The sequence below is a fragment of the Theropithecus gelada genome, chromosome 4, assembly GCF_003255815.1.
Source record: "Theropithecus gelada isolate Dixy chromosome 4, Tgel_1.0, whole genome shotgun sequence".
NCBI classification, from domain to species: Eukaryota; Metazoa; Chordata; class Mammalia; order Primates; family Cercopithecidae; genus Theropithecus; species Theropithecus gelada.
Genome location: NC_037671.1, coordinates 18,379,916 through 18,407,223, shown reverse-complemented (window position 1 = coordinate 18,407,223; position 27,308 = coordinate 18,379,916). Strand labels below are relative to the sequence as shown.

The 27,308-nt window shown below is 44.1% G+C and overlaps 1 protein-coding gene across 2 annotated transcripts in view; it reads right to left on the bottom strand.

The window, feature by feature from the left end:
- The window catches only part of JARID2 (jumonji and AT-rich interaction domain containing 2), a 277,495-nt gene that overhangs the window by 134,845 nt on the left and 115,342 nt on the right, over nucleotides 1-27,308 (bottom strand). For both annotated transcript variants that reach the window (XM_025383086.1, XM_025383087.1), the window contains exon 2: nucleotides 13,263-13,398. In XM_025383086.1, the coding sequence (XP_025238871.1) occupies nucleotides 13,263-13,398 (136 nt within the window). The remainder of the gene's footprint in view (nucleotides 1-13,262; nucleotides 13,399-27,308) is intronic.

The window sequence follows — 27,308 nt, the reverse complement described above, 5'->3', positions numbered from 1 at the left end:
ACAATGATGCCGGTTTAAGAGAGAGTCTGACTCTGAGAATGTCACCATCTTTCTAATCGCAGGGTTCTTATTCAAACACTGTGCCTACATGAGCCACTTCTGGAGCTGCTAAGGGGACGCACATGGGCCTCTGGCCTTCAGGCAGTTTCAGCCCCAACACTTTCAGACACCCAGCACATTCTGGACAAACAGCATAAACCCATCGATAAGCATAACAGCTCTTAAAAATAGAGACAGTGGTGTTGACTAACTCCAAAATGAGCAAATACGTTTAAAGAACTCAAGTGGCCAGGCGAAGTGGCTCACGCCTGTAATGCCAGGAGAAGGGAGGATCACCTGAGGCCAGGATCTTGAGGTTATACCACACTCCAGCCTGCATGGCAGACCAAGACTCTGTCTCTAAATAAACATAAACAAACAAACATGTCAACTGTACTGAAGGGAGGAGGAGGAACCGTTTCAGGGTGATAGGAAGGTACTCTACCTACCAGTCAGCTGGAGTGCTGCTCGCTCGGTTATATGTGTACACTTGTCACAAGATACACTCGAGATATGTGGTTTCACAGGCTTTCCTCAGTTTAAACACACACACATACACACACACCCACACACACAGAAATAGAGAGAGGGAGACAGGGGGAGAAGGACAGGGAGAGGGAGAAGGAGGAGGAGAAGAAGGGGGAGAAGGAGAGAAGAAGGGGGAGGGGAGAGGGTGAGGGAGGGGAGAGAGAGGGAGAGGGAGGGGGAGGGGGAGGGGGAGGGAAGAGGGGGAGGGAAGAGGGAGAGGGAGAGGGAGAGGGAGAGGAAGAGATAGATATATGGAGTCAAAAGTCCACCCTGATTTGACCACTTCTCTACTACGTGGCCTTGTACAAGCTGCTTAACACCTGAGGCCCATTAAATTAACCCCAAAAATATTAGTAAAAGTACAAAAATCAATTAAGAGTTGAGACACAATTTTTTTTTAACTTTTTCTTAAAAGCCCAATTCTAATTTAAACTACCAAGCAACATACCTTGTACCTAATTAGGGATGCAACGAATGTGGTTCAGAAAGAAAGGATACAAGGCTGATCCTATTCCAAGAATCTCTATGACTGTGAGACATACTGAGGTGACAACGTGCTAGCAGGCCTCGCTCACTATCGGTGCCTCCTCGGCCTTGGCGTCTGCTCTGGCCACCGAAGAGCCTTTCAGCCCGCCGATGTGCTATGAGGGCCCCTCTCTGGGGCTGGCTGAGGCCAGAGCTGACTCCCTCTGCTCACTTCCTCTGCTCACGGGGAACTGTGAGGAGACAGGCACGGCGGGAGCTGGGGCTGTGCCTGACGCTCACTGGCCAGCTCGGGTTCCTGGTGACCACGGGCCAGCTCCCTCTGGCTGCCAGAGTGCCCAGGCTAGGAGCCACAAAGTCCTGCAGCGAGTGCCAGTGAGAGAGGTGAAGCCAGCTGGGCTTCTGGGACGGGTGGGGACTTGCAGAACTTTTCTGTCTAGCTAAAGGATTGTAAACGCACCAATCACTACTCTGTGTCTAGCTAAAGGTTTGTAAATGCATCAATAAGTGCTCTGTGTCTAGCTAATCAGGTGGGGACTTGAAGAACTTTTCTGTCTAAAGGATTGTAAACACACCAATCAGCACTCTGTGTCTAGCTAAAGGTTTGTAAACGCACCAATCAGCACTCTGCCAAAACAGCCCAATCAGCTCTCTGTAAAATGGACCAATCAGCAGGATATGGGAGGGGCCAAATAAGGGAATAAAAGCAGGCCACCTGAGCCAGCAGTGGCAACCAGGTCAGGTCCCCTTCCATGCTGTGGAAGCTTTGTGCTTTCACTTCTTGCCGCTGCTCACTCTTTGGATCTGCACTGCCTTTATGAGCTGTAACACTCACCGCAACGGTCTGCAGCTTCACTCCTGAAGCCCGCAAAACCATGAATCCAGTGGAAGGAATGAACAACTCCAGACACGCCACCTTTAAGAGCTGTAACACTCAATGCGAAGGTCTGCATCTTCACTCCTGAAGTCAGCGAGACCACAAACCCACCAGAAGGAATAAACTCTGGACACATCTGAACATCTGAAGGAACAAACTCCACACACCATCTTTAAGAACTATAACACTCACCGCGAGGGTCCGCGGCTTCATTCTTGAAGTCAGCGAGACCAAGAACCCACCAATTCTGGACACAATATCACACAATTATGAATGCACATTTCCCTCTGGCAATGGGGAAAATAAGATAAGCTGACATCTGGGAGCCTAGGGTGTCACGGTGTGAGCATTTCTAAAACGAAATCTGGAGTCCCAGTTGGCAGACTCTCAGTCCCCTGAACAGAGAGTGGCACATCCACAGCATGGCAACAAGAGGTGAAGGAAAGGGGACAGTAGAGACGTGGGTGGCATCCAGGTGGGCCACTGAGCCGTTTGCATGCTCATTCACACAACACAGACTTTGGAGATCCCAGGCACAGGGAACAGACCAGCAGTCGACACAAATAAAATAAGTTTTCCTCTCGAAGAGCTTACAATCGAATGTGGCTAGACGGGAATAAACATATGCACACACCCCTCCCTCACAGTACTACAATGTCAGGCAGTGAGAAACGCTGTACAGACAGACTTCATAAGGTAAAGCGCTAAGGAGTAAGAGAGGCAGGTACCCTTTTTACTACGATTTTCAAGGAACATTCCGGGGTATGGGGGCACTTGAAGGGGAACCTGAAACGTACAGAGAGATCAAGTCACACAGATACCAGAAGGGAGAGAATTCTCAACAGAAGGATCAGCGAGAGCTAAACAGAGTATGCTTTGTGTATTTAAAATACCAGGAAGACTGGAGTGGGTGAGGCAGAGAGACAGACAGAGAGACAATGAGAACAGAGTGATATGGGGGCCCCATCAAGTGGCCAGCCATGAGGACATTTAGCTTTCACATTAAGAGGATAGGCAGATATGCCAGAATCGGAACAGAGCATAGCACAGCCTAATTTACATTTTTAAAGGTTTATGCTGGCTGCTGCCTGGAGGAATACAAAGGCAGAAGCTGACAGAGCACAGGGAGGCTGCAACATAACCTAAGCTAGAAAGTATGACAACGTGGAACAGGAGCAGTAACGCAAGTTCAGAATCAAAAGGTGCTGTGAGTTTCAAACAGGTTAACTAAGGACTGGTGCAGTGGCTCACACCTGTAATTCTAACACTTTGGGAGGCCAAGGCAGGGAAGAGGATCACTTAAGCCCAGGCTTTCGAGACCAGCCTAGGCAACACAGTGTCTATTTGGTGGACATGATGGCACACGCCTGTAGTCCCAACAACTTGAGTTCAGGGGGAGGCATGTTAAAGGGGGAAGGAGCCCAGGCTGCAGTGAGCTGTGATAACCCCCACTGCACTCCAGCCTAGGCAACAGAGCAAGACGCTGTCTCAAAATAAATAAATAGTAAAACAGGTTAGCTAAAGCTAAATGCAAAACTCTGAAAAAACAAGTAACAGATGACTCCAAGGTTTTGGCCACTGCAACTAGAACCAAGTAACTGCCATTTATTGAAAAAGGGAAGAAGGGGCAAGCAGAGAACAGCAGCAGATGAGAGACCTCACAGATAGTTGGCTTTGGGACATCTTAACTTCATGCGGCCTATCAAAAAAAAAAAAAAAATCGAAGTGGGCCAGGCACGGTGAGCTGTAATCTCAGGACTTTGGGATGATCAACTAAGGTGATCAGGAGTTCAAGATCACCACAGGCAACACAGGGAGACCCCATCTCTACAAATAATTTAAAAATTAGCCAGGCGTGCTGGCACCCACCTGTGGTCCAAGCTACTCAGGGGGCTAAAGCATGAGACGGAGAGTTGAGGCTGCAATGAGCTGTGGTCGAGCCAGCGCACTCAGGCCTGGCCCACAAAAGGAAATCCTATCTCTAAAATATAAAAAAAAAAAAAAAAATTGGTCGGGCGCAGTGGCTCAAGCCTATAATCCCAGCACTTTGGGAGGCCAAGGCGACCAGATCACCTGAGGTCAGGAGTTCTAGACCAGCCTTACCAACACAGAGAAACTCCATCTCTACTAAAAATACAAAATTAGCCGGGTGTCATGGTGCATGCCTGCAATCCCAGCTACTGAGGACACTGAGGCAGGAGAATCGCTTGAACCTGAGAGGCGGAGGGTGCAGTGAGCCAAGGTCATGCCATTGCACTCCAGCCTGGACAACAAGAGCAAAACTCCATCTCAAAAAATAAAATAATAAAATCAAAATGCAGCAGTCAAGCAGGCAGGTGGTGTTCACGAGATGTTCAATCATGGTAAATGCCGCTGAATGGGCAATTACAGCCCAGAATAGTGGAAATGTGGCTTGGGCAATCATTACGGACCTTGATAAGTGGCCCAACGTGAGGGGTTCAAAGGTGAATAGCAAAGGAAGGCTGGAAGATATTAATATGAATATAAATAGAAGGGCATGGAGACAAACTCTTTAGACATTTTTTTATGGGGGATTTTGCTATAAACTAAGAGAAGGATAGAGCAGGCAGGAGATGCAAGAACAAGGGAGGCTTTACTTTATTATGGGAAAAATAAGAACATGTTTCTACAATGGTGGGAAGGAACCAGTAAAGAGAGGTAAATGATGAAGAAAGGAGGGATAATTTCCAGTGTGATGTCATGAACGGTGGGGGGGTGATTAATTTCATCCACAAAGAAACTAGAGAGACTCTTAAAGAAGGAACTTCAGGGAAAAAAAAAAAAAAAAAATCCCAAGCTGGGCATGATGATACATGAAGTAGTCCCAGAGTCTCAGAAGGTGAGGTGGGAAGACTGTTTAAGCCCAGGGGTTTGAGGCCAGCCTGGGCAACATGCAAGACCCTCTTTCAAAGGAAGGAAAAAAAAAAATTCTACACTACAACAAATTTCCATCCATTTGCCTTCCTCACTTCTTTGAAACTGAACTTCTATAAAAGCTGACACAAGCAAAAAGGTTGTAGCAAATAGGCCCAACTCGAGCTCAGATTGCTCTCCCTCCCTTCTGTCTCCCTACACACACCACCTCCTCCGCCCTATAGCCCTACACATACAGACTCCACCACCAGGTGACACTACCTGAGTGCTGTGTCTCTCCTAAAGCCGTCCAGGATTTGATGGGAATGATGACGTAATCAGGGAAACAGAGCCCAGCTCACAGAACTGACACAGGAGGTGGGCTGCGAGAACGAGAGGGGCAGGGGGTGTCAAGCACAAAGTGACCCGAAAGAGGAGCACATTAACCTCCTCAGGCACCTCCATTCTTAACGCTCCAGGAAATGCGTGCAAGCAGCCATGCCTACTAGAAAGCGTGGCGCCTCACTGTCACTTAAATTGGATTTCTGGTTCCAATCAGGCTTCAGCATGATCCATTCCTTCCAGTTAAGCTTCTCATCAAGGCTCAAAATTCCTCATCTGTAAAATGATGAGTTTGACCTATATGCCTCTAAAAAGGCTCTTCCTGCTCTAGCAGTCCTTAATTTTGCACACCACTCCTTTGTCGTCAGACCAGTACAAGTGACTTGGCCACAGAAACCGACCATTGCAGCCATTTGTCCCACTAGATTATGACACCAACTAGTCCAGTCAAATATTTGCTGACCCCTGCCCACCCCAAGCTCTTGCTCAGAAAACTCTCGCATCTTTCAAGGCCCCTTTGCAAGGCTCATGGATATGAAACTTTTCCTGTATCTTAGAACTATGCCTCTGACATCATCTGCCTCCCTGCTAGCCTCCTGCACTCACCCATACACCTGTTTTGGTTTTTTTGTTTTTGAGAGAGAAAGTCTCACTCTGCTGCCCAGGCTGGAGTGCAGTGGCCCAACCTTGGCTCACCACAACCTCCGCCTCCCGGGTTCCAGCAATTCTCCTGCTTCAGCCTCCCGAGTAGCTGGGACTACAGGCGTGCGCCACCATGCCTGGCTAATTTTTGTATTTTTAGTGGAGACGGGGTTTCACTATGTCGGCCAGGCTCATGATCCGCCCACCTCCGCCTCCCAAAGTGCTAAGATTACAGGCGTGAGCCATGGCACCCGGCCCCATTTGGTTGTTAAAGCATTTATCCTACAGTATTTCATCCTGCTTCACAGATTTTTAAGTTGCACCTATTTTTCTGTTAAAACATGCATCTCATAATTAAGATGCCCCACATTCATAATTGGAAGCACTGTTTTGTTCTTGCTTACTGATACATAACATAATGGTGCATCACACAATCACATCTTAGAAGAGATGAAATAAGGTATTAGGACTCGACCAAAATAAGCAACTTGAGCTCAGTTTTTATACCCACAATGCCTCCCACATAACAAAAACTCCAACACTTACAAAATGAAAATCTGAGAAATGCCCCACCCACATCACTACATCAAAAAAAGCAGCTGAAAGACAAAGAGCCCAAGCCTTCGCGACTTTCCACAACAAACGTAGCTTGCTTTGTAAACAAAATAAGTTCAACAACTTTGAAGTCCTTCATTTCACTCAGCTTTCTTTCACACAGAGTGTGTCCTCACATGAGGGGACAGAGAGGAAGGAAAGAAAAAAGCCTGGAAGCCAAGACACAGGAGTGTTAGAGAAAACTGAAGCTGCAGCTGGTCTCCCTACAGCTCGCAGAGGAGGAGACTAGCACACAGACATCAACACTTCGGTAAAGCTGAAGCATAAGCCACTTTCTTTTTGAGTCGGAGTCTCGATCTGGACTGCTGGAGTGCACACACTGCAAGCTCTGCCTCCCGGGTTCATGCTATTCTCCTGCCTCAGCCTCCAGAGTAGCTGGGACTACAGGTGGCTGCAACCATGCCCAGCTAAAATTTTTTTTTTTGTACTTTTAGTAGAGATGGGGTTTCGCCGTGTTAGCCAGGATGGTCTCGATCTCCTGACCTCGTGTTCTGCCCGCCTCAGCCTCCCAAAGTGCTGGGATTACAGGCGTGAGCCACCGCGCCCGGCCCATAAGCCACTTTCTTCAGAAGAAAATAATAATAGCAAAAACAGAAGGGACAGGTGTCCCCCTTCATAGAGCGAAAGTCACTTTATACCCCACTCATTTCAAATATGGCCCATAAATAAACTTACATAAATCAGACCATGTGGCCTGACATTTTTTTATTTTGACTCACAAATACGTTTTTATGACTTGTGTGAAAATATTTTGTGAACAATGAATTCACAGTTGGGCCCACATTTCATTCCATACACATCAAGAATCTTTGGAAATGACTGAAAGATTCTGAAAAGAGCTCAAAATTATATTTCTTGAAGGGGGCCTAGGGGGTGTTGACTACAGAATGTCCTACATCTCTGCCTCCAATACTGGTCCTTGGCTACAAATTGGCAGATGTTGCCAGAACATCCACCCACCATTCCTCCAGTGAGTTCCAGCCAGCCCCAATGACAACAGTATTAAAAACACAGAACTCTAAGCGAGGAAATGGAAACTAATGGATGTATCTGTGTGTCTGACTGAAGAGAGGAGTAAACCAATTTGCCATCTACATTTTTTGATACTCTCTATCAATTCAATTACAAATCATAAATAAAGCCCGGAAAAACGGTTAATAAATACTTACTATGCCTTCCAAGGTTCTTTTTCCCAATAAAAAATTCCACTTACTGACGGCCAGGCATGGTGGCTCATGCCTGTAATCCCAGCACTTTGGGAGACCAAGGCGGACAGATCACCCGAGGTCAGGGGTTTGAGACCAGCCTGGCCAACATGGCAAAACCCTATCTCTACTAAAATACAAAAGTTATCCAGGCATGGTGGCACATCCCTGTAACCCCAGCTACTCAGGAGACTGTGGCGGGAGAATCTCCTGAACCCAGGAGGCCGAGGGTGCAGTGAGCCGAGATTGCACCATTACACTCCAGCCTGGACAACAGAGCAAGACTCCATCCCCTGCCCAGCCCCCGACAAAAAAATAAAATAAAAATTCCACATACCTCCTTCCAAAGAAATAGCTACTTAAAAAAGTAAAGTCTTCCTACAAATTCTTATTTTTGGAATGCTATCTTTATGAAAGGATCCAAAATTACTTCTCCTTATCTAAGGGGTGGCTACAAGCTTGGGAGCTCTAATCCAGAAAGCGTGGGAGCTCTGATCTAAAAAGCCTGGTCTTATATCCTGACGCTTCCACTTAATAGCTGTGTAGGCAAATTGCTAATCCACTCTTAGTATCTAGTTTCCTCATCTATAAAATTACTTGTTCTGAAGATTGTATGAGTAAAATACAGCTAAAGTGCTAGAACAATAACTGGTAAGTAGTAAGAATTCAATGTAGGTTAACCATCACAACTACTGACCAGGGTAAGTTTAAGGAAATGAATCCAGGGTCCCTTAAATCTCATCAAGAGTGTTTTGCTGGCCAAAGGACTTGATCTGAGATGACATTTATAGGAAGCAAATGAAATTCAAATACAGCTAATAGCTCCCCTCTCTGACTGTGTAATTATGTGTACTCATTATTTGTGTAGCATGTTATTATTTAAATGTTCCTAATTTCAGCCCCAGCAGGCCAAGGGCCCTCAAAGAGTGGCCAAGGTCTCAGCCTCTGCCAGTCCTTTCCAAAGCTTTTGTCAATTTATTACATCCGTGAAAAGTGGCATTATCTACAACAGAAAGTAGACAGAAGGCTCACAATCAGCAAATCTTACCATCTCACGCTTAAGCCCAGCAACAACCAACAAGCTGTAATGATGGCATCAGTTGCTACATAGAAAACTCATGAGGCTGTTCAAAACTCACATATCCTACCAATAGTAGGGCCCCCCCCAAAAAAAATTCATTCCTTCTCACTGTAAAACCACAAAAACAAGACTGATAGCAAACATGAATTTTATGACATGAAAAATGAGGTGTCTCCACTATCTTATGTCTGCTTGGGTTATTACTACTCACAGACCTGCAGAACGAGGACGGCTGGGCTCACCTGCTCAGATACAAGCTGCAGTGTTCACACACTGTTCCCAGGCATTAGATACCCGACCCCCTTCACACAAATTAAGGGCAAAGGGCTGCTTGTTCATCACGCCAGGATGCCAATGATTCAAGAGATGTCATGTGTGTTTTATTCTCAAATTACATAAAAATTCTATAAAATCCATTCTGCTATTTTTAAATATTAGAGTAAAAACAAATGATTTTTCCCAGGAAAGCCTCCAATCATCCAATTATATTTTCCAATAATCAAAGATACAGAAACAATGCTGTTTAAAACTGGAAACGGGAAAAAACAAAACATCTTTTCAATATTCCTGTTGCAAAGATCCAATGTAGTTTCCATGCATTCTGTCTTGCAAAAAAGTACTGGATTCAAACTTACAGGACTTGAGCTGCAATTCCAATTCTGCTGCTATGAAGTAAATACCTGTTTGACTTTAAGAAAGTCACTGCTCCATCTAACAGTCATAAAGGTCCCATAGTTAGATGGGTCTTTCAGTTTATAGATGGAAGCACCAGGGCTCTCAGAAGCATGTCACTGTCCCCAAGCTCAAAAGCATGAAAGAGGACACAGAAGCAGAAGCTCTCACCACCACCCACCCCTCTCTGGGGTTAAGGCACATGTTCTCACACTTGCTTGGACAGCATATGTCACCTCCTAGCAATGGCTCTGGACTGCACAATGTGAAACTCTACCACCAGACAAATTTCTGTGACAATTAAAAATGAACGAACCAGTGGACAAATTCTGATATTTGAAAAGCAATCTTACGGGGTGGGAACTAACCAAACAAAAACAAAAATTAAAAATTGAGGGCCGGACAGGGTGGCTCACCCCTGTAATCCCAGCACTATGGGAGGCTGAGGCGGGTGGATCAAGGGAATGGAGACCTTCCTGGTCAACACAGTGAAACCCCACCTCTACTAAAAACACAAAAAAAAATTAGCTGGGCATGGTGGTGCATGTCTGTAACCCCAGCTACTCGGGAGGCTGGGGCAGGAAACTCACTTGAACCCGGAGGCAGAGGTTGCAGTGAGCAGAGATAGCACCACTGCACTCCAGCCTGGCAACAGAGCGAGACTCCGTCTCAAAAAAAGAAAGGAGAGGGGAGGGGAGAGGAGAGGACATACATCTTGCATGGACTTACCCATCCTGGCTCAGGAGCGGTGGCTCACGCCTGTAATCCCAACACTTCGGGAGGCCAGAGCAGGCAGATCACAAGGTCAGGAGTTCGAGACTAGCCTGGCCAACATGGTAAAACCCCATCTCTACTAAAGATACAAAAAATTAGCCAGGCATGGTGGTGCATGCCTGTAACCCCAGCTACTTGGGAGGCTGAGGCAGGAGAATCGCTTGAACCAGGGAGGTGGAGGTTGTGGTGAGCTGAGATCACACCATTACACTCCAGCCTGGGCGACGGGGAGATTCTGTCTCACAAAAAAACCACCACCATTATAGTTCATCCCCTGTGATACGGTTTGGCTGTGTCCCCACCCAAATCTCAACTTGAATTGTTTCTCCCAGAATTCCCACATGTTGTGGGAGGGACCCAGGAGGAGGGAATTGAATCATGACGGCTGGCCTTTCCCGTGCTATTCTTGTGATAGTGAATAAGTCTCACAACCCTGATGGGTTGATCAGGGGTTTCCTCTTTTACCTCTTCCTCATTTTCTCTTGCCGCCACCATGTAAGAGGTGCCTTTCACCTCCCTCCATGATTCTGAGGCCTCCCCAGTCATGTGGAAGTGTAAGTCCAATTAAACCTCTTTTTCTTCCCAATCTCGAGTATGTCTTTATCAGCAGTATGAAAACAAACTAATACACCCTGCTTCCACTCCCACTAACCTATCCTCTGGTTTCATTTCACATTTAGGAAGTGTTTCTATGGGATAGAACATGAGTGATGGCTGACTATAGAGATAAAGTATCCATTCAAACTAAAGGGATTTTTCAGCAGAGCATGCATATACATACATGCATATACACACAAAGACACACATGTCCATATATACATATGCACAACACAGCTTGCAGTTACAACAACCCCTACTCCCAACCTCACCAGCCCAAAAGTCTTGGTTGCTCCCTACTGTTTGAGCTTTCCCTGGATCATGCTCCCAAAACACCTACAGAAGAGGAGCTCTTCCCACGATACCAATTCTGGTTTCCTGTGATTCCAAGTAGCACCCCAAAATAAGAAAGCACACTTTGTTTAACATGGTGGCTGCCTTCAAAATAATGATTTTGTAAGAGAAAGTCTTGCTCTGTTGCCCAGGCCGGAATACAGTGGTGTGAACATAATTCAATTCAGCCTTGACCTCCTGGGTTCAAGTGATCCTCCTATCTCAGCCTCTTGACTAGCTGGGACTAGAGGCATGTGCCACCATGACAAAAACTAACCTTCCTTTATGAAGGTGGTGCCAGAATAAATAAAAAGACTTCAGTGATTCCAATGGGGGCAACTTTGCCAACTTAGATTTTCTCCCCAGTATCATAAAGCCCTCGACAATGCCAGAGCTAAACATACATTTGGCCAACTGGCTGACGGCACTGGTTGCTTCTGGAATGACAAATTTTAGTTTTTGTTATTTACTCAAATTCTACCTTTATTATATCCCGGACATCTGGCTAACCTCTTGTTCTAAAAGCTGGTGTTGCCCAGTTAAGAAAATATGGATGTTTTTATTTCCACTGTTGGCAATTCCAAGAAACACTAGGGCATTACACCACTCCTGAACAGTACTGTGAAAGCATCACAACCATACAATCTAACAGCAGAGCAGTCATTGCTCCACTCTAAACTCTAGGATTAAGTGATATTCTCTGTCATACCCAACCCCCCACATTTAATCAAGCAAGAAGCTACATTCAACGTGAATCAATAACAATAAACACGAACTATATATATATAAAACATCTAATGTTCTCCAACTAGACACAAGGTTTTTAGTTTACTGTACTACAAGCAACGAATGGCTAGGGTTCCTATCTGCTGAAGACCCACATAACAAGGCAGAGTGCCTTTTAGGAAAGCGGCTATGAGGGTCTAAATTGGATGCTATGGCAATAGATTCCACAACTTATTTTGTTTTCTGCAAATGTTAATACTCAAAATAGGCCTTTCCCATACATATTGGCTGAGATTTGTTGAGGGACGCACACATGACTGAGCCACTATGGCCTTAATGGTTGACCTCCAAAGGCAAGTCACCCATAAGAAAGAAAACCCGGGAGGGTGGACAGAGGCTCTTGTTTCAAGTCACGCAACAGTGGAAGGAGACAGCACAACTAGGGTGAATGGTGGAGTTCAGAGAGGTCATCTCAGGAAATTCTGCCATGGCCCCACAGAAACAGAGCAGCAAACAGGTGCTGTTGTGCACTAGTGCCTGTGAGCACTAGTTCCAACAGGAGGCTGCCAGACAACTCACCTTACAACTAAGGTGGTGGGGGAAAACTGGAAGCCATGGGGAACCTGTCCTTCCGCACCCTGACAAACTGTCAAGTACCCCATGTGTGATGACTCTCCTAAGACCAGAGCCACAGCTCTCAAAAAAGAACAGAACCTGCTCTTTCTCATCTCCCTGCCCCCAAGGAAGCATAAACCAAAACACGGTCAATTCATTCACTTTAACTGTAATCCTGAGAAGTGCACAAGAAGGTTAGAGAATGTCACTGCATTCCCTTGAAATAAAATAGTAAACTACAAGCAAATGTTTGTCCGCAGATACTTTTTGTTGGATGACTTCATCTGTACCCTACGAACCCTGTTCAAAACAGACATGAGAACAAACTCAGATAGGAACAAGCTTCTTTTCAGGCATCAAGGAGTCATGTGATAACCATACAGGAAGAAGCACACTTCTAGAGGTATGCAAAGCCGTCCCACTGCAGGAACCTGCCCAGCAAGGAAGGAAGAAGGGATGAGAAAGCTGTTGAGCCAGAGAGCAGGAAAAGCAGTAGACAGAAAGATTCAGACTATTTCCTATACAACCCAGGAACAAGAACTAAAGACTTCACATTTCAGCAAGATCATCAAAGAGTTCTGCTCACATACCAGTGTGGAAAGACATATACACAGAGAAAAACCAGCAAGACAGGACCTACAGAACAGACTAAGGTATTTTGTCCACTATATAACGCGGAACATAAAAATAAGTCCATAAACCCAACAGTATGTCCGGAGTGCAGATTCACCTAGCCCACAGACTGCCCTTAGGTGCCTAGACTAGGAAGCACAAGCTGCCAGAACACGTCCAATTCAGAACCAAGTCCATGCCCAGAGATATCGCACATTCCAATGAGATATTCCAAGAGTCAACTCACCATTCACAGTTTTCAGGCTCCCAGCAAGGCCTTCCCCATGCTGCCTCTTCTGGGCATTCTTGAACTCCTTCAGAGACAAATAAAGGACTTTACGTACCACCCGTTCTTCTGACCACGGAATCCCATCACTGTCATCCTGGAGAAACATAAGAAAAGAGAGGAGTTACTGAATAGAAAGCAAGCCAATATTCAGAGTCAAAATAAACTTTATTGTAAAGGAATTGCCAAACAAGTACTGTGTGACCACGACCCAGTTCTGAAGGTCAGAATTATACCCTTAAGGTAAAGGGACAATGACCTTTCTGAACAGGCCTCGAACAAAAGTGAATCCACAGGCTGTTAAAAAGAATGAAAGCAACACACAACCATCTCACTTCTTTATAAGCCCCAAACCCAAATATGTTCATCAACTAGTAATACAGTTTTATACTTCTGACAAAGTTCAGAAAAAGGTGTTGTTATACCCACAACTAGAAGGATAATGAATCATTTTACTTGAGTTTTATAAAGTGAGCAATGCCAGAACGTACACTGCAATACAAATATGTACGGAATTCTTAAAAATGTTGCTGTCTCCCTTGGGAGTTCAAAGGATATAGCAGATATAGGTGCCGTGCACTCAAGAAATTTACAGTCCAGTCAGAAGATGTGGAACTGCATCCTCATTGGCCACTTAAGTAAAAGAATCCCAAATAAAAGGAGAGATTACTGCAGAAGGAGGCAATGTACACATTAATGACAGATCTTGAAGGCCTCATTTCAAACTGGCAACCTCACGTCTGTTGCTCCAGATCAAATACAAGTTCTTAAGAATTAACAGAATGAATGCAGAGATGACCAAAAATGAATAGCCAGCCCAGAGACTATTCCAGCAATTCCAGTCATAAAGATATAAAGAAAGACAGCACTAAAGAGGGAAGAAAAAATTATACAGGGACTTGAGGCAGAGCAAGAGGTGGAAAGACAGACATGGTTGACAACAGTCACTAAAGCAAGGTAAATGGGAAGAGATACATGTTTAAAGAACCAGCAAGATTAAGTCATTACAGTTCTTATTAATAGATGATGATTCACATGGCTAAGGATATTGAGAGGTTCTCTTCTGTAGCTATCCATACACTGTTAATCTAAGAAGGACTTACATTCACACACCTACATCAAAGACTTAAGCATTTTATAAAAGTTCATTTTAGAAATGAAAGCAGGCCGGGTGCCTGTAATCCCAGCACTTTTAGGGGCCGAGATGGGCAGATCACGAGGTCAGGAGTTCGAGACTAGCCTAACATGGTGAAATCCCATCTCTACTAAAAATACAAAAACTAGCCGGGCGTGTTGGCATGCGCCTGTAATCCCAGCTATTTAGGAGGCTGAGGCAGGAGAACTACTTGAACCTAGACAGAAAGGTGGCAGTGAGCTGAGATCGTGCCACTGCACTCCAGCCTGGGTGACAGAACAAGACTCAGTCTCAAAAAAAAAAAAAGAAAAGGAAAGGAAAGGAAAAGGAAAAGGAAAAGACAAGACAAGGGAAAAGGGAAAGGGAAAGGGAAAGGGAAAGGGAAAGGGAAAGGAAAGAAAAGAAAGCATTTGAGCACTGATACTTTCGGCCTTAGAAGAATAAGAAAAACGGCCAGACGCAGTGGCTGATGCCTGCAATCCCAGCACTTTGGGAGTGCCAAGGCGGACGCAGCACAAGGTCAAGAGATTGAGACCATCCTGGTCAACATGGTGAAACCCTGTCTCTACTAAAAAACTACAAAAATTAGCTGGGAGTGGTGGTGCACACCTGTAGTCCCAGCTACTCAGGAGGCTGAGGCAGGAGAATTGCTTGAACCCAGGAGGCGGAGGTTGCACTGAGCTGAGATCATGCCACTGCACTCCAGCCTGGGAGACAGAGCAAAACTCTGTCTAAAAATAATTATTATTATTATAATAAAAACATTAATATCCCAGGTAAAATCATGATTTTGGGTATTTTGGATATTCAGGTTCCCTTTGTTCAAGGAGAAGGCCGAATATCTCATGGGCAGTCTGATGCTGTTTTACTGGTTTATATCAAAGAATTGGTTTTTCCTCCCTAACACTGAAGGATCAGGGAAAACTTTCATGGGATTCAATGAGAAGTCTAGATGATCTGAGGTCTCCTCCAGCACTTACATTCCTATACTCTGCATAAATACAAACTTCGTTTTAGAAATCCAACCACATAGAGACTCTAAGCCCTAAATAACTTAAGCTGCACTTTCATTAAGCTTCAAGGATTTCCTAGAATGAGAGTAATTCTCCATCTTCTACAGCAAGAGGAAGAAAGGCCTAAGAGAACTAGGATTTCCACCTTCTCCTTGACATCCTTCACTCACAGATGCCTGCCAGGCTGAGATTTCCGATTGCTGGGCAGTGCCTCTAGAAGAAGGAACTGTTTTCCCCAAGACAGCAAGACATCCACAGACCAGGGTAGGGGTCAGGGTTCGGACATGAAGGCTAAGAGAAGCCAGTAAACCTTGCCTCAACCTAACAACAGAAACACAATTTCTAACCTGCTACTGAGTGTAGGTCACTGGAGACCCTCCCAATCAAATGCTTAAAAACCAGAAAAATGCAGGAACCCAAATGACCAACCTGAGTAAAACGCCTGGCTTGACACCACAACACATGAAAAGCATGATGTAGCTGAATTAATCTTTACAGCAACTCCCTTGGGTTTGCAAGAAAGCTCTCCTAATACATTAGCTGCAACTGAATGATAGTGTTAACTGCAGGAGGAGTTTATGCTTATTAGGCTGAAATCCACCTCTTCAACAGCCTCAGTCTATTCATAAAGGCTGTCAGACAGAATTCTCTTCATCACCATCAGGTTCCTACTCTCATTGTTCGAATCTCCACAACAAACAATGACGTGAGATGATAAACTATTATTTCCTACATGTACACAGTTTATAAATTATAAGGCCCCAAAATAGCTTTCAATGTAAAACTCCCATGGCGATTTATTGCATCCTGTGCAGGCTGGTGCCTTCACCCTGACTTCAGGCTCCAGTTGAGAGAATTATTCCCCTACAACTAATGTCTAATTAAAACATAAACCATGTGAGATGAAAACTGCAGCAAAGGAAGTGCATTTAAGGTTCAGTTACTGACATAAGCAGCTTCATTACACCTAGAAAGTATTTTAAATACAGGAGAAGCAAATCCATGACACAGATTATGGGGTTTCAAATGCTACACATTAAAATTCAAACTTAAAACACACACAACACACAAGCGTTCTTTTGTAATCTACAGTGCTGGTTGAGACTTGTCACCTGCTCCCTCAATGCTGATGCAAGACACAAATATAGCAGATGAGTTGACTCTGTGCTGTTCACAAGAGATAGACCAGTAGGTAATAATTCCAAATAGTCCCAATTAAGCTGCCTTTCCCAATTGTAGAGTCATGGGGAATCATCCTAACCTTATACCCCTCTAGCAGAATCCCAGATGCTGACAGCAAAGGTGTGCCTGCACTCAACCTATCCAAGATGCGGGAGAGGAAGGCCAGAAGAAATAGCCTTCCAGTTTAATGCTAACTCTGCTCTGGCTATATCATTCTTCACTCAGGATCAACCAGTACCGAACGCTCTTAAAAACAGCCCAGATATGGCCAGGCGTGGTCGCTCATGCTTGTAATCCTAGCACTGGGAGGCTGAGGTAAGTGGATCATGAGGTCAGGAGATCGAGACCATCCTGGCTAACAAGGTGAAACCCCATCCCTACTAAAAACAAACAAACAAACAAACAAAAATACAAAATATTAGCTGGGCATGGTGGCGGGTACCTATAGTCCCAGCTACTAGGGAGGCTGAGGCAGGAGAATGGCTTGAACCCGGGAGGCCCAGCTTGCAGTGGGCTGAGACAGCGGCACTACACACTCCAGCCTGGGCACTCCAGCAAGTCTCAAAAAAAAAAAAAAAAAAAATACATCTCTATCATCAGAGGTCAAGCAAACTCATACATCCAGTACAGAGCTTCCTTTCCATTTTCTTTCTCAACAGCTGTCTTATTTAATTAGCCATTTAACCATGGGGCAAGGAAATCATTTCTCTTGTTCACCACTGTATCCCAGCTCCCAAAACATGGCTGATATAGTAAGAGCTGAATAAATACTTCTGGAATCAATTAGAAACTCAATGAAGCTCAGTCTCACTGTTCCCACTGACATTTATTTACCCCTACTTGCCCTGCCAGTGTCTAATCTCAGTGTCTAACATCCAGTGCCGGAAGTCACACTGCTATCCTCATAAAACATTCCCCACAGAGACTAATCCCAAGGGGCTCAGCCACACCTCTGATTCTCAGCAGAGGCTGGTGTCCTAGTGGAGACATCCTTCTTCCACAGTGGCTGCTAACACTCCTCCCTCAGCCACTTTGCAGTGTTCCCTGCAAGAAAAAGTGCCATTCCAGATGTCCACATAGTCTTACATACGTAACAACTCTGTCACACTCCCTTTTGCTAAATGTTGACCAATTATTCCAGCTACTCTTCTCCTACCCTACCCTATTTACCACATCTCCTATATTTCCAGCAATCTCTCATGATGCTCTTGCCTCACCCTCTAAATCCAATAATTCATTCCCAATCATATGTTTAAGTCAACTAATATCCCATTTGCACCTCACCGTCTGAAAATCCAAATTATCCCCTTCGCCTTCTATAAACCACTTCAGGCCTCACAGCTCCCCAGCAGGTGGATTCAGTCAGGGTTTGACAGCGCAGCACAAAAAATAGAGACTTCTTCTTGGCCTGCTCTGGAATGGCCCCCAAAAGCAAGCGCCCCATCCATTCTGGTTTGCTGGTCAGCTTAATATAGAGGACACAGGATTACGCCCCTTAGCGGAAAAGTGATGGCTCCTTTTAAACTGCAGGATTATTGCCACTTTTGAAAATAATAGAATTTCTTATCAAAACTAGCAATTGGTCAGGAATCAAACTTGTATATGCTCATAATATTTTTTACTAGAATTAGTAAAAAGCATTATGCCAAGTGGTGAAGATACAGGTGGTCTGTGGGCCAGAACTTGGTGTTGCAAGGATATGGAAGGATACGTTTCTCTCTAAGCCGGACTCTGAATCTTTTTACTAAAAGGCAAAAAGGAGAACAGAATCCCTCACTGCTCCAAGTTCTATAATAGACACATACAATACCAGAGCTCAGAAAGTAAGCGCATGACAGCATCACATGCCTTTTATCAGACACCACCACGGAACAACGCTCCACAGCTGACCGTCCAGGCTAGAGAGTCAACATATCCTTCCACAGCCTTGGAACTCCAAGTTGTGGCCCACAGACCACCTGTACCTTAACCGCAGCCTGTTAGAAACGTAGACTCCTGGGTCCCCTCCAGGTCTAGGGGCTCAGAATCTGCACTGATGCCCAGGCGATTCCTATACACACTCAAGTTTCAGAAGCTCTGCTCTGCAAAATGGGACCCCATCCTGTGCCCATATTCCATCAGAAAGAAAAGATGAAACCTCCAAGACGAATGCTTCAAACGTCCATCTCGTGTGGCCAGTATTACTGTCAGAATTCAGGTGTCTATAAAAATACACCCTGAGAAATCTTCCTCTGACTCCTCTTCAGGGATCAGAGAGCACAGGGGAAAACACCCAAAAGGGCACGGCACTAAGTAATGAGAGTCCTTTCATCATTCCTTATGTGACACTGTCTCTCAAACCCTCCTCCTTTGGTTACTCAACTTGGAATGACTTCTCTTTAAAACCCAACAACCAGAATTAAATATACATTCAGACATGTGAATAATCCTCCAGAAGGCATCCAACACATATAAGAAGACAATTCTGTTTCCACGCACAGTCTCATTACACTGCAGGATCTCATGAGCTTGCAGTTAACTATACCCTCCATGATGACTGTTTCTTTGCGGGGATGGGGAGGAAGCAAGTAAAAGTATTGCACCACCGTGAAACAAGAACCAAATGAAGGACCCAATCCAACCAAAAGCACAGCTCCCAGTGATACAATTTTATTTTCCTGTGATGCTCTCCTCTACTCATTTGAAAGACAAAAAACAACAAACATAAAATTAAAACCCTGTACAGGCCACTGACAGAAAGCTATGTGTCCATAATCAAGTTGTATTCAGACCAGGTTAATGAACTGCTTTACAAGACAAGAAGGTACATGATCCACACTTTTAAAAACTAGATTGTTTTGATATAGTATCTAACTACACCAAGAGTTCTTGTAATCTGTCAAGGTTGGCTGGCTCACCCACCAAGGAAAAGCCTTTATAGGCTGCTGTTCTCCAGTGATAGCCAACTCTTCAAACATATGGGCGCTGAAAATCTCAAGAGGACTCAAGTACATTAGGGCAATAAAACAGGGACATCCAGGTCAGTAAAGCTCGCAGAATGGGTGCCACCCAGAGGCTGATACTTGGAGTCACCTGGAAAGATTGGAAAGACTTGAAAACTCCACCATGAATGTACTAACAGCAAACTTCTCCTGGGGGCTCACTGCTGGGCATTGAGCTCAGCACCACCTGCATTTAATAATCATGATTTCTCTGCTCAGCCTTCCTTGAGTATAAGGTCCACACTGCCGCTTTCTCCCTTTAGATTCAAAGGCATGGGAGAAAGGAAGTAATCATGAAACTTTTAGTTATTTTTTAGAGATGAATTCCAGTGTCTTGACACAAATGTGGCATCGGTAGTCAGTCCATGGCAAATGCCAGATCAGGAAGTAAAATTTCAAAACTCAGAAACGTATTAGTAGCCAGAAATGTTAAATATGTAACTCATAATGACTCCTAGGTAAAAGCAAAATTAAAATTATTGGTTTTTAGAGGCTTAATGTAAATAATATATGAAAAAAATACTATTAGTAGTAGTGGGGATAGAAGTGGGAGTAGGGGTAGGAATTTTCTATTACTGGCCTAGAATTGGCAAACCGTCGTTATGCAATTTGTTCATACCTTGGTTTTTTATTATGGTTTCAAATTCAGGCCATCTTGAGTTGGGAGAAGGAAACAAAGATGAAAAAGCATGGGTTAAAGGAAAACACATTTCTGATCAAATAAAAATCAATTTTCTGACAATTACATCTATTTAAAAATGGAAGATAGTTAATTTCCTATCACTTGCAGGCAAACTACCTAAGACACTTATGCATCACAGGTACAGTGGTCAAGTCATTTATTATCCAAATCAAGGGCACTGGTAATAATGACAGGGAAACAGCCCGTGGAAACTGGGTCATGGGTCAACCAACTCTACCAGGCCCCTTCCAGGAGATCTGAATCAATTAAAAACAAACAAACAAAAAAAAGCCTACAATGACACAAAGACTTTTTTTTAACCATATCACCAAACAGAAATAAAGCTACTACAATAAATATTATAAAACAAATAAATATAACATAGACATAGCAGGACTGGAAGAGTGACACACATCTGTTCTAAAGTTGGAATTCAGATCCGCCACCAATGTTTTAAATAACAACCTGGTGATAAAGAGGCAGAAGGTGGCAACCTAGGCGCAGTTACGGAAGGTGCTGCAAAAACCAATCCTGCTTCCACGGGGCAGGGGCACAGGACATCAAAGGCTCTTCACAACCTGTAGTACCTAAAACCAACGCTGATATGCAAAAATCGCCTTCGAATTGACGGGGGCATGGGAGATGCAAGGAAAGGAGCACTCAGGATCACAGGTAGGAAGATCTCCTAACACACAGCCTCTTTATAAAAATTTACAGAAATGCTAAGACAAGGCAATTGGATGAGCTGCCAACCCCAACCCCCTGCATATATCCTATTCCCGGCCACCTTGCCAGAGCAATACAGGTGGAAGGAGGTGGCTACTTTCAAAAAGAAAAAGAAGTGCTATTCCTGACTTCAATGCCCAAAGGACCAACATGGAATGTCATATCATGGGATTAAGGGTGGTGGATATGAATAACAGCTGTACAGAGCTGAATAGCAAATGAAAAAAACATTCTAAAAAAACTAGGCCCATGGACAAGGAAAGGATTGATAGCTATTTCCTCCTCTCAGGGATAAATGACTGGACTCCTGTACATGAATGCCTTTTATTTTCAGAACGTGTTTCTCATATACCTGCTGTTAAATCACCCTACTTGAAACAGCTTGTAGCCGCCTAATATGCCAAACCTGTTCCAGCAACAGTTTGAGAGAAAAATGAAAGCACCATAAAAAATTGGGAGGGAACGTTGATTCTTGCCACAGATTAAGTATAAACAAAAACGGGGTTGGGGGTGATGAAGGAAAATGAGAAAGGTACAAATTCAACTTTGTCTAAAATAACCTTTTCTTCCCTTTTAACAAAGTAACAGTAGTACTAATAATTTCCAATTAATTCCAGAAAAAAGCAGTCTGTCAATATTCAAATGAGGTGAAGCCTGGGTAACATTCACAAATGGAAATAAGGGGCCAGGAAACATCCTAAGAGAATAAACTTATTTACTGAACTTGGGAATGATGTTCCCTTGCCTAGGGTTTAAATTAAAAGCACTTCAAGTAGCAAATTTCTTCAGACAGACATGCTTCCCGGGTTAAAGTAAACGGCCTAAAAATGCTTATGCAAGGAGAGTTTTACTTCTTCCAAACTCCTATTAAATAATGTGTACTTATCTTTGATTACCGCCTATTTAAAAAAAAAAAAAAGCTACAGCTGAAATTGGATTAAGAACTTCTGCTGAAAACGATTTATTGCATAACACAACTCTGACAGGCTGAATCTCCGGCCACCAACTGAGCCTTTATAAAAATCTGCTGGGCAGCTGCCAAGTCAGCTCTTTTGCGTCTGAGCATGTCAGACATCCGCCGTCGTCAAGGCAGCAGCATGGCAGCAAGACGTCCACACGTTCATAGTTAAAGGGTGCAGTCAGGGAACAGAGCAGCCAGAACCAAGCAACTCGGCATTAAACCCTCCTGCAGTGCTGGATCTGACAGTTCGCTTTTTCAGCGTAATCAAAAAAGACCCAACATCTACAGGAGGATTATCTTTCAGCATCTAACAGAAACCTGGATTGTCAATTTACCTTCATTGGAGGAGTGGTGGCGGGGAAATCAAATTACAAATAAATGATTGGCCAGTGTCTTCAAAAATCAAATCAAATAAATAGACAGTTCAACATCACCAAGGCCAGTGTGCAACTACATGACTTCATTTTGGGAATTTATGTTACTAGAATTTCCTTGGGAATTTACATTAATTTATTTAAAAAGAAATTCTAAAATTCAGATCTTTTAATCACTAATGCCTTTTTATGTTCATTATAATATACGCCCAAAAAATCCCCAAATGCCACATTCTAATCTGCACCGTCTAATATAGTAGCCACTAGTCACACGTAAGTACTTATAATTAACTCAATTAAAATTTAAAATTAAGCTCCTTGAGTCATGCTGGTCACACTTCAGTTACTCAATGGCCACAATCCCCCCCACCTGTCAATGGACAGCACAGCTACAGAAGACCTCCGTCATCACAAGAAGTTCTTTTGGACAGCACTGACATATCTGTGTTCAACTGGATAGGGGTTTCAATTGACATTGTGTGTTATGCGATAGTGCATTTTACTACATCCCTGAGTCTTCAAAGTATGTGCCTTATGCGTTATTCCATTTAGCAAGAAAACCGTGGGAGACAAGAAACCTTTCACAAGAAAATTCGAGTCTAAAGCAGGCAAGAACTATTCAAAGTGCAGACATCCACTCATACAACTCTCCTGGCTGGAAGTGGTTCCAATCCTGCGGGCGACATCTGGCCTCTAGAGGTTTTGCAGGAAACGTATATGACATTCTGAAGATGAAGTAAAGTCTGTCCGCAAAGCCTTGAAGACACACTGTTTTCCTATGCCTTCAAATCCTTTCCTAAAGAAACCACTACAAAATAAAGCCTCCGGGATTAAGGCCAGACAAAAGCCAGTCCTCTCCACCAGCCAGTCTCCAAGTACCCACAGGGTGGCCCAAACCAGCTTGATCTGATTCACGGTTGCCCCTTACTCACAGAGCTGGTTAGAATTATGGACCTGTGGGCGATGGCTGCTGTTTCTTCCACCAGGACCCAGGGCACTGCTGGGGGATCATTTTATGAGATCAGTGCCTGACTGACTACCCCACCCTAACCCCAGCAAGGAAATAAGCAGAAGTATACGTATATTGTCACAAGACTGGTTATCTCTGGTCATGTTATATTACAAACCACCCATTTATTTTTGTCTATCTTATGCAAATTTCCACACTAACAGAAAGTCTACAAATAAACTCTGTCCTTGGACTTAACATAAACTGACATACTGCCTTATTTTTTCCAGAAACAGGTGAAGTTGTCTCACGCCTTAACCCCTTCCTGTGTCCTCCAGCCCTTCCAATAATTAACAACCACCCTGGGTTTGGCGTCCTTTCATTACAGGTATGGGTCTCCAGAAACCATTCTGATGCCCATTTCCCCTCCAAACAGCATTTCCCACTAATAACGTGTGTCCACCAAGCGACAGGCCACACACATTTCCTGTACATATTGTCTTCCACATTTTACAACTAGCATACTTATTACACAAACATTTTTAAATTCTGAAACTGAGGTTCAGAGGTGTGAAGTAGTACAGATCACATCCTGACTAGTCTGTGTCTCACAAGCCTTTTATGTTCCTGCCACATAGCAATGAGTCCAGCACACAGCAGGCACTTGAAAGCCATTCCAAGACACAACACAGGGAAACAGGTAGCAGGTGGAAAGAGAACAGTGAGCGAGAGGTACAAAGAAGCCTGGATTCCAATTCTGAAATTCTGTGAATCTTACAGTGGCTCATATGTAAAACAAAAATTGTCTAAGGCAATGGTGGCAAACTTGAGCAGACATCAGAAACACAGGGCTTGTGAACACACACTGTGCACAGCCTCCTTTCGCTGAGATTCTCTCAGGTGTAGCTAATGCTGCTGGTTCAGGGATTACATGTGAGAAGTGCTGGTGTTCGAACACCAGACATACAGTGTATTCAACTTTCATCCTAGTCTTCCAGGAAAACTGTTCTGCCATGAGAAACACTGTAATTGCCAAATTGAACGCAAACTTTTTATTGGCAACTGGACTCTCCCCTGGATTTCCTGCCACACTAAAATACCTTTTCTGCTGTTTCATCACCCCCACCACCTTCAAGTTTGATTCTTCTGACCTCCCCTTATCTCCAATCATAATCTAAATACCGATGACTACTAAATCATCTTCTTGACAATCTCCTCCCTCCCCACCACAACCCTCTCCACACCACCCTCCTGGCTGCTTTGGTCTAGAAATCTAAACTGGACTTGGCACTTTCTTTCTCATTGTTGACATCTGCCTGTCTCTCAACTCCTTGGATACATATTTAAAACAGAAATCTCATTTCTTTCCAAAGAGAAGAAATCTAAAATGTCTCTACCACCAACTAATCTCAATTTCAACCATCTATCCCACGTTCTTTCTCTACAAACACAGCTACGCTGCAATGACTCCATCCGTGTCACTACTTCCCCTACCGAAGCCTTTCCATGCCTCCCCAGAATCTGCAGAAGAAACCTCTGAATTTCCTTGCAGAGCCATAAAGGCCTATCATCAGTCTAACTTCCCTTACAGGCTTTAATTTCCACACAACTACCAACATCCCTAATTGATAAGGTATGAGAATCTCCTAGGGGCAAAAGCTCTCATCTTCAGACCCCACGTCCAAACAAATGCCAGTGTTTACTAACTGCATACTAATCATGACTTCAATAGTAATGCTACAGTAAACAGAGCTGCCTTTCTCAAGAGACAAGAATAAAAGTCCATTCTCAATTCTTTTTCATACCAATGTGTTGGCACCTAGAAATAAACAAGTCTTGATTTACCAGCTATGTCTGTTTCACTTAATGACCTAAGGCTGGCTGTTCATTCTGTATTGCAAAGAATCCATGATCCTATGTAACCCTGGGACAAGACCTCAATAACATTTAAACTGATATATTTTCAACAAGTTAAATTGCTCCTCTTCCAGGCCTGGCACGGCAGCTCACGCCTGTAATCCCAGCACTTTGAGAGGCTGGGGGCGGAGGGGAGAGGGGCAGCGCACACAGATCACCTGAGGTCAAGAGTTCAAGACAGCCTGGCCAACATGGTGAAACCCACTAAAAATACAAAAACTAGCGGGGCATGCTGGTACATGTGTAGTTGCAGCTACTCCGGAGGCTGGGGCAGGAGAATCACTTGAACTCAGAAGGCAGAGTTTGCAGTGAGCTGAGATCGCGCCACTGCACTCCAGCCTGGGAGACAGATCCAGACTCCGGCTCAAAAAAAAAAAAAAAAAAAATTCCTCCCCCTCCAAAGACAAGATTTAACTATCTCTAACAATACTTTGCAACAATCACCATTGTTTCACCTACCTAAACAAAACTGAACCTTTTCTTTGGTCCGTGCATCCCAGCCAGTTCCAACATTTCTTCCTTTATGCAGAATGAGGTTTCTTGCAGTTATGTTTAGCTCTATAACACTGGAATAATGTGGCAGTTTGGGGGTTTCATGAAGAAATTCATGCTTACCCAAAGCCATGAGGACTGATCACCCCCTCCCCCAAAAAAAGGTGGCATGGCATACCTACAACCTCATTTTAAGTTAAAGTTGCTAGGGAATGCAAATATGGCTATCAAGAAGCAAAGTTACAATTCTTCCTATCTTTACAATTTGCAATCATACAAGAAACAAAAGATGTGTTATAAGCAAAGTGGATGTATGTAGAAATTTACCATTTACACTTCGGGTGATGTGTGTGAAAGGACAGAGGAGGAAGTGGGGAAAATAACAAATTTGCTCTACATGGGAAACCACTGGAGACTTGGAAGCAAAGAAGTAGCAGACTTTGAGCACTGACTGCAGTGTTGAGGGTAAATCACGGGGGACGGTGGTGTGGAAAAACAAGGGAGGCTGAGGCAGTTACCTGTACAAGAGATGAGGACCAGGTTGGTGCAAAAGACTGACAACTGGTTATATTCTGGAACAAGACTGGGCCAAGAGAAGGCTGAGAGACTGGATGTGGAGTGTATGAAACAGCAATACATCCAAAGGTTTTCATCTCAGTAAAGAGAGTCACCTCCACTGAATTTTTCAATGTGCTGTTACCTGTTACAGACCCTAGAGAAAGTATCAGTTCAGTCCAGAGACATGAATGTAGTTGGGTGGTTTTAATTGAAACTCACAATCTAAATTTAGGTGCCCTAATTTACTGAAGAGCAAAACAACAAAAAACAAAACAAAACAAAAGCCTTTACGTATTGATTTAAAAGTCAAGAGTGAATCCAAGTCAAGGTTGGCGGATCTCGCTGTGCCTTTTTTTAGCTAACAAGGTTTTCAGAACCTTTGGGAAAACGACGCTTTAAAATATAAAGACTAGGTTGGGTGCAATGGCTCCTGTCTGTAATTCTCACACATTGGGAGGCTAAGGTAAGAAGACTGCTTGAGCCCAGGAGTCCAAGACAACCCTGGCCAATAGAGCAAGAGACTCTCATCTCTACAACAAAAATTTTTAATTAGCTAAAAATTTAAAATTAGGCATGATGGCACATTCCTGTGGTCCAAGCCACTCTAGAGGCTGAGGTGAGAAGACTGCTTGAGCACAGGAGTTCTGAGGTTACAGTGAGCTATGATCGAGCCACTGCACTCCAGCTTGGGCGACTGAGTGTGACCCTGTCTCACAAAAATACAATAAATAGGCCGGGCACAGCGGCTCACTCCTGTAATCCCTGTACTTTGGGAGGTGGAGGTGGGCAGATCACGAGGTCAGGAGTTGAAGACCAGCCAGGCCAACACGGTGAAACCCCATCTCTATAAAAAAAATACAGAAATTAGCTGGGCATGGTGTCATGTGCCTGTAATCCCAGCTACTGAGAGGCTGAGGCAGGAGAACTGCTTGACCCAGGACCCAGGAGGCAGAGGTTGCTGTGAACAGAGATCGTGCCACTGCACTTCAGCCTGGGCTACACAGTGAGACTTAGTCTCAAAAATGAAATAAAATAAA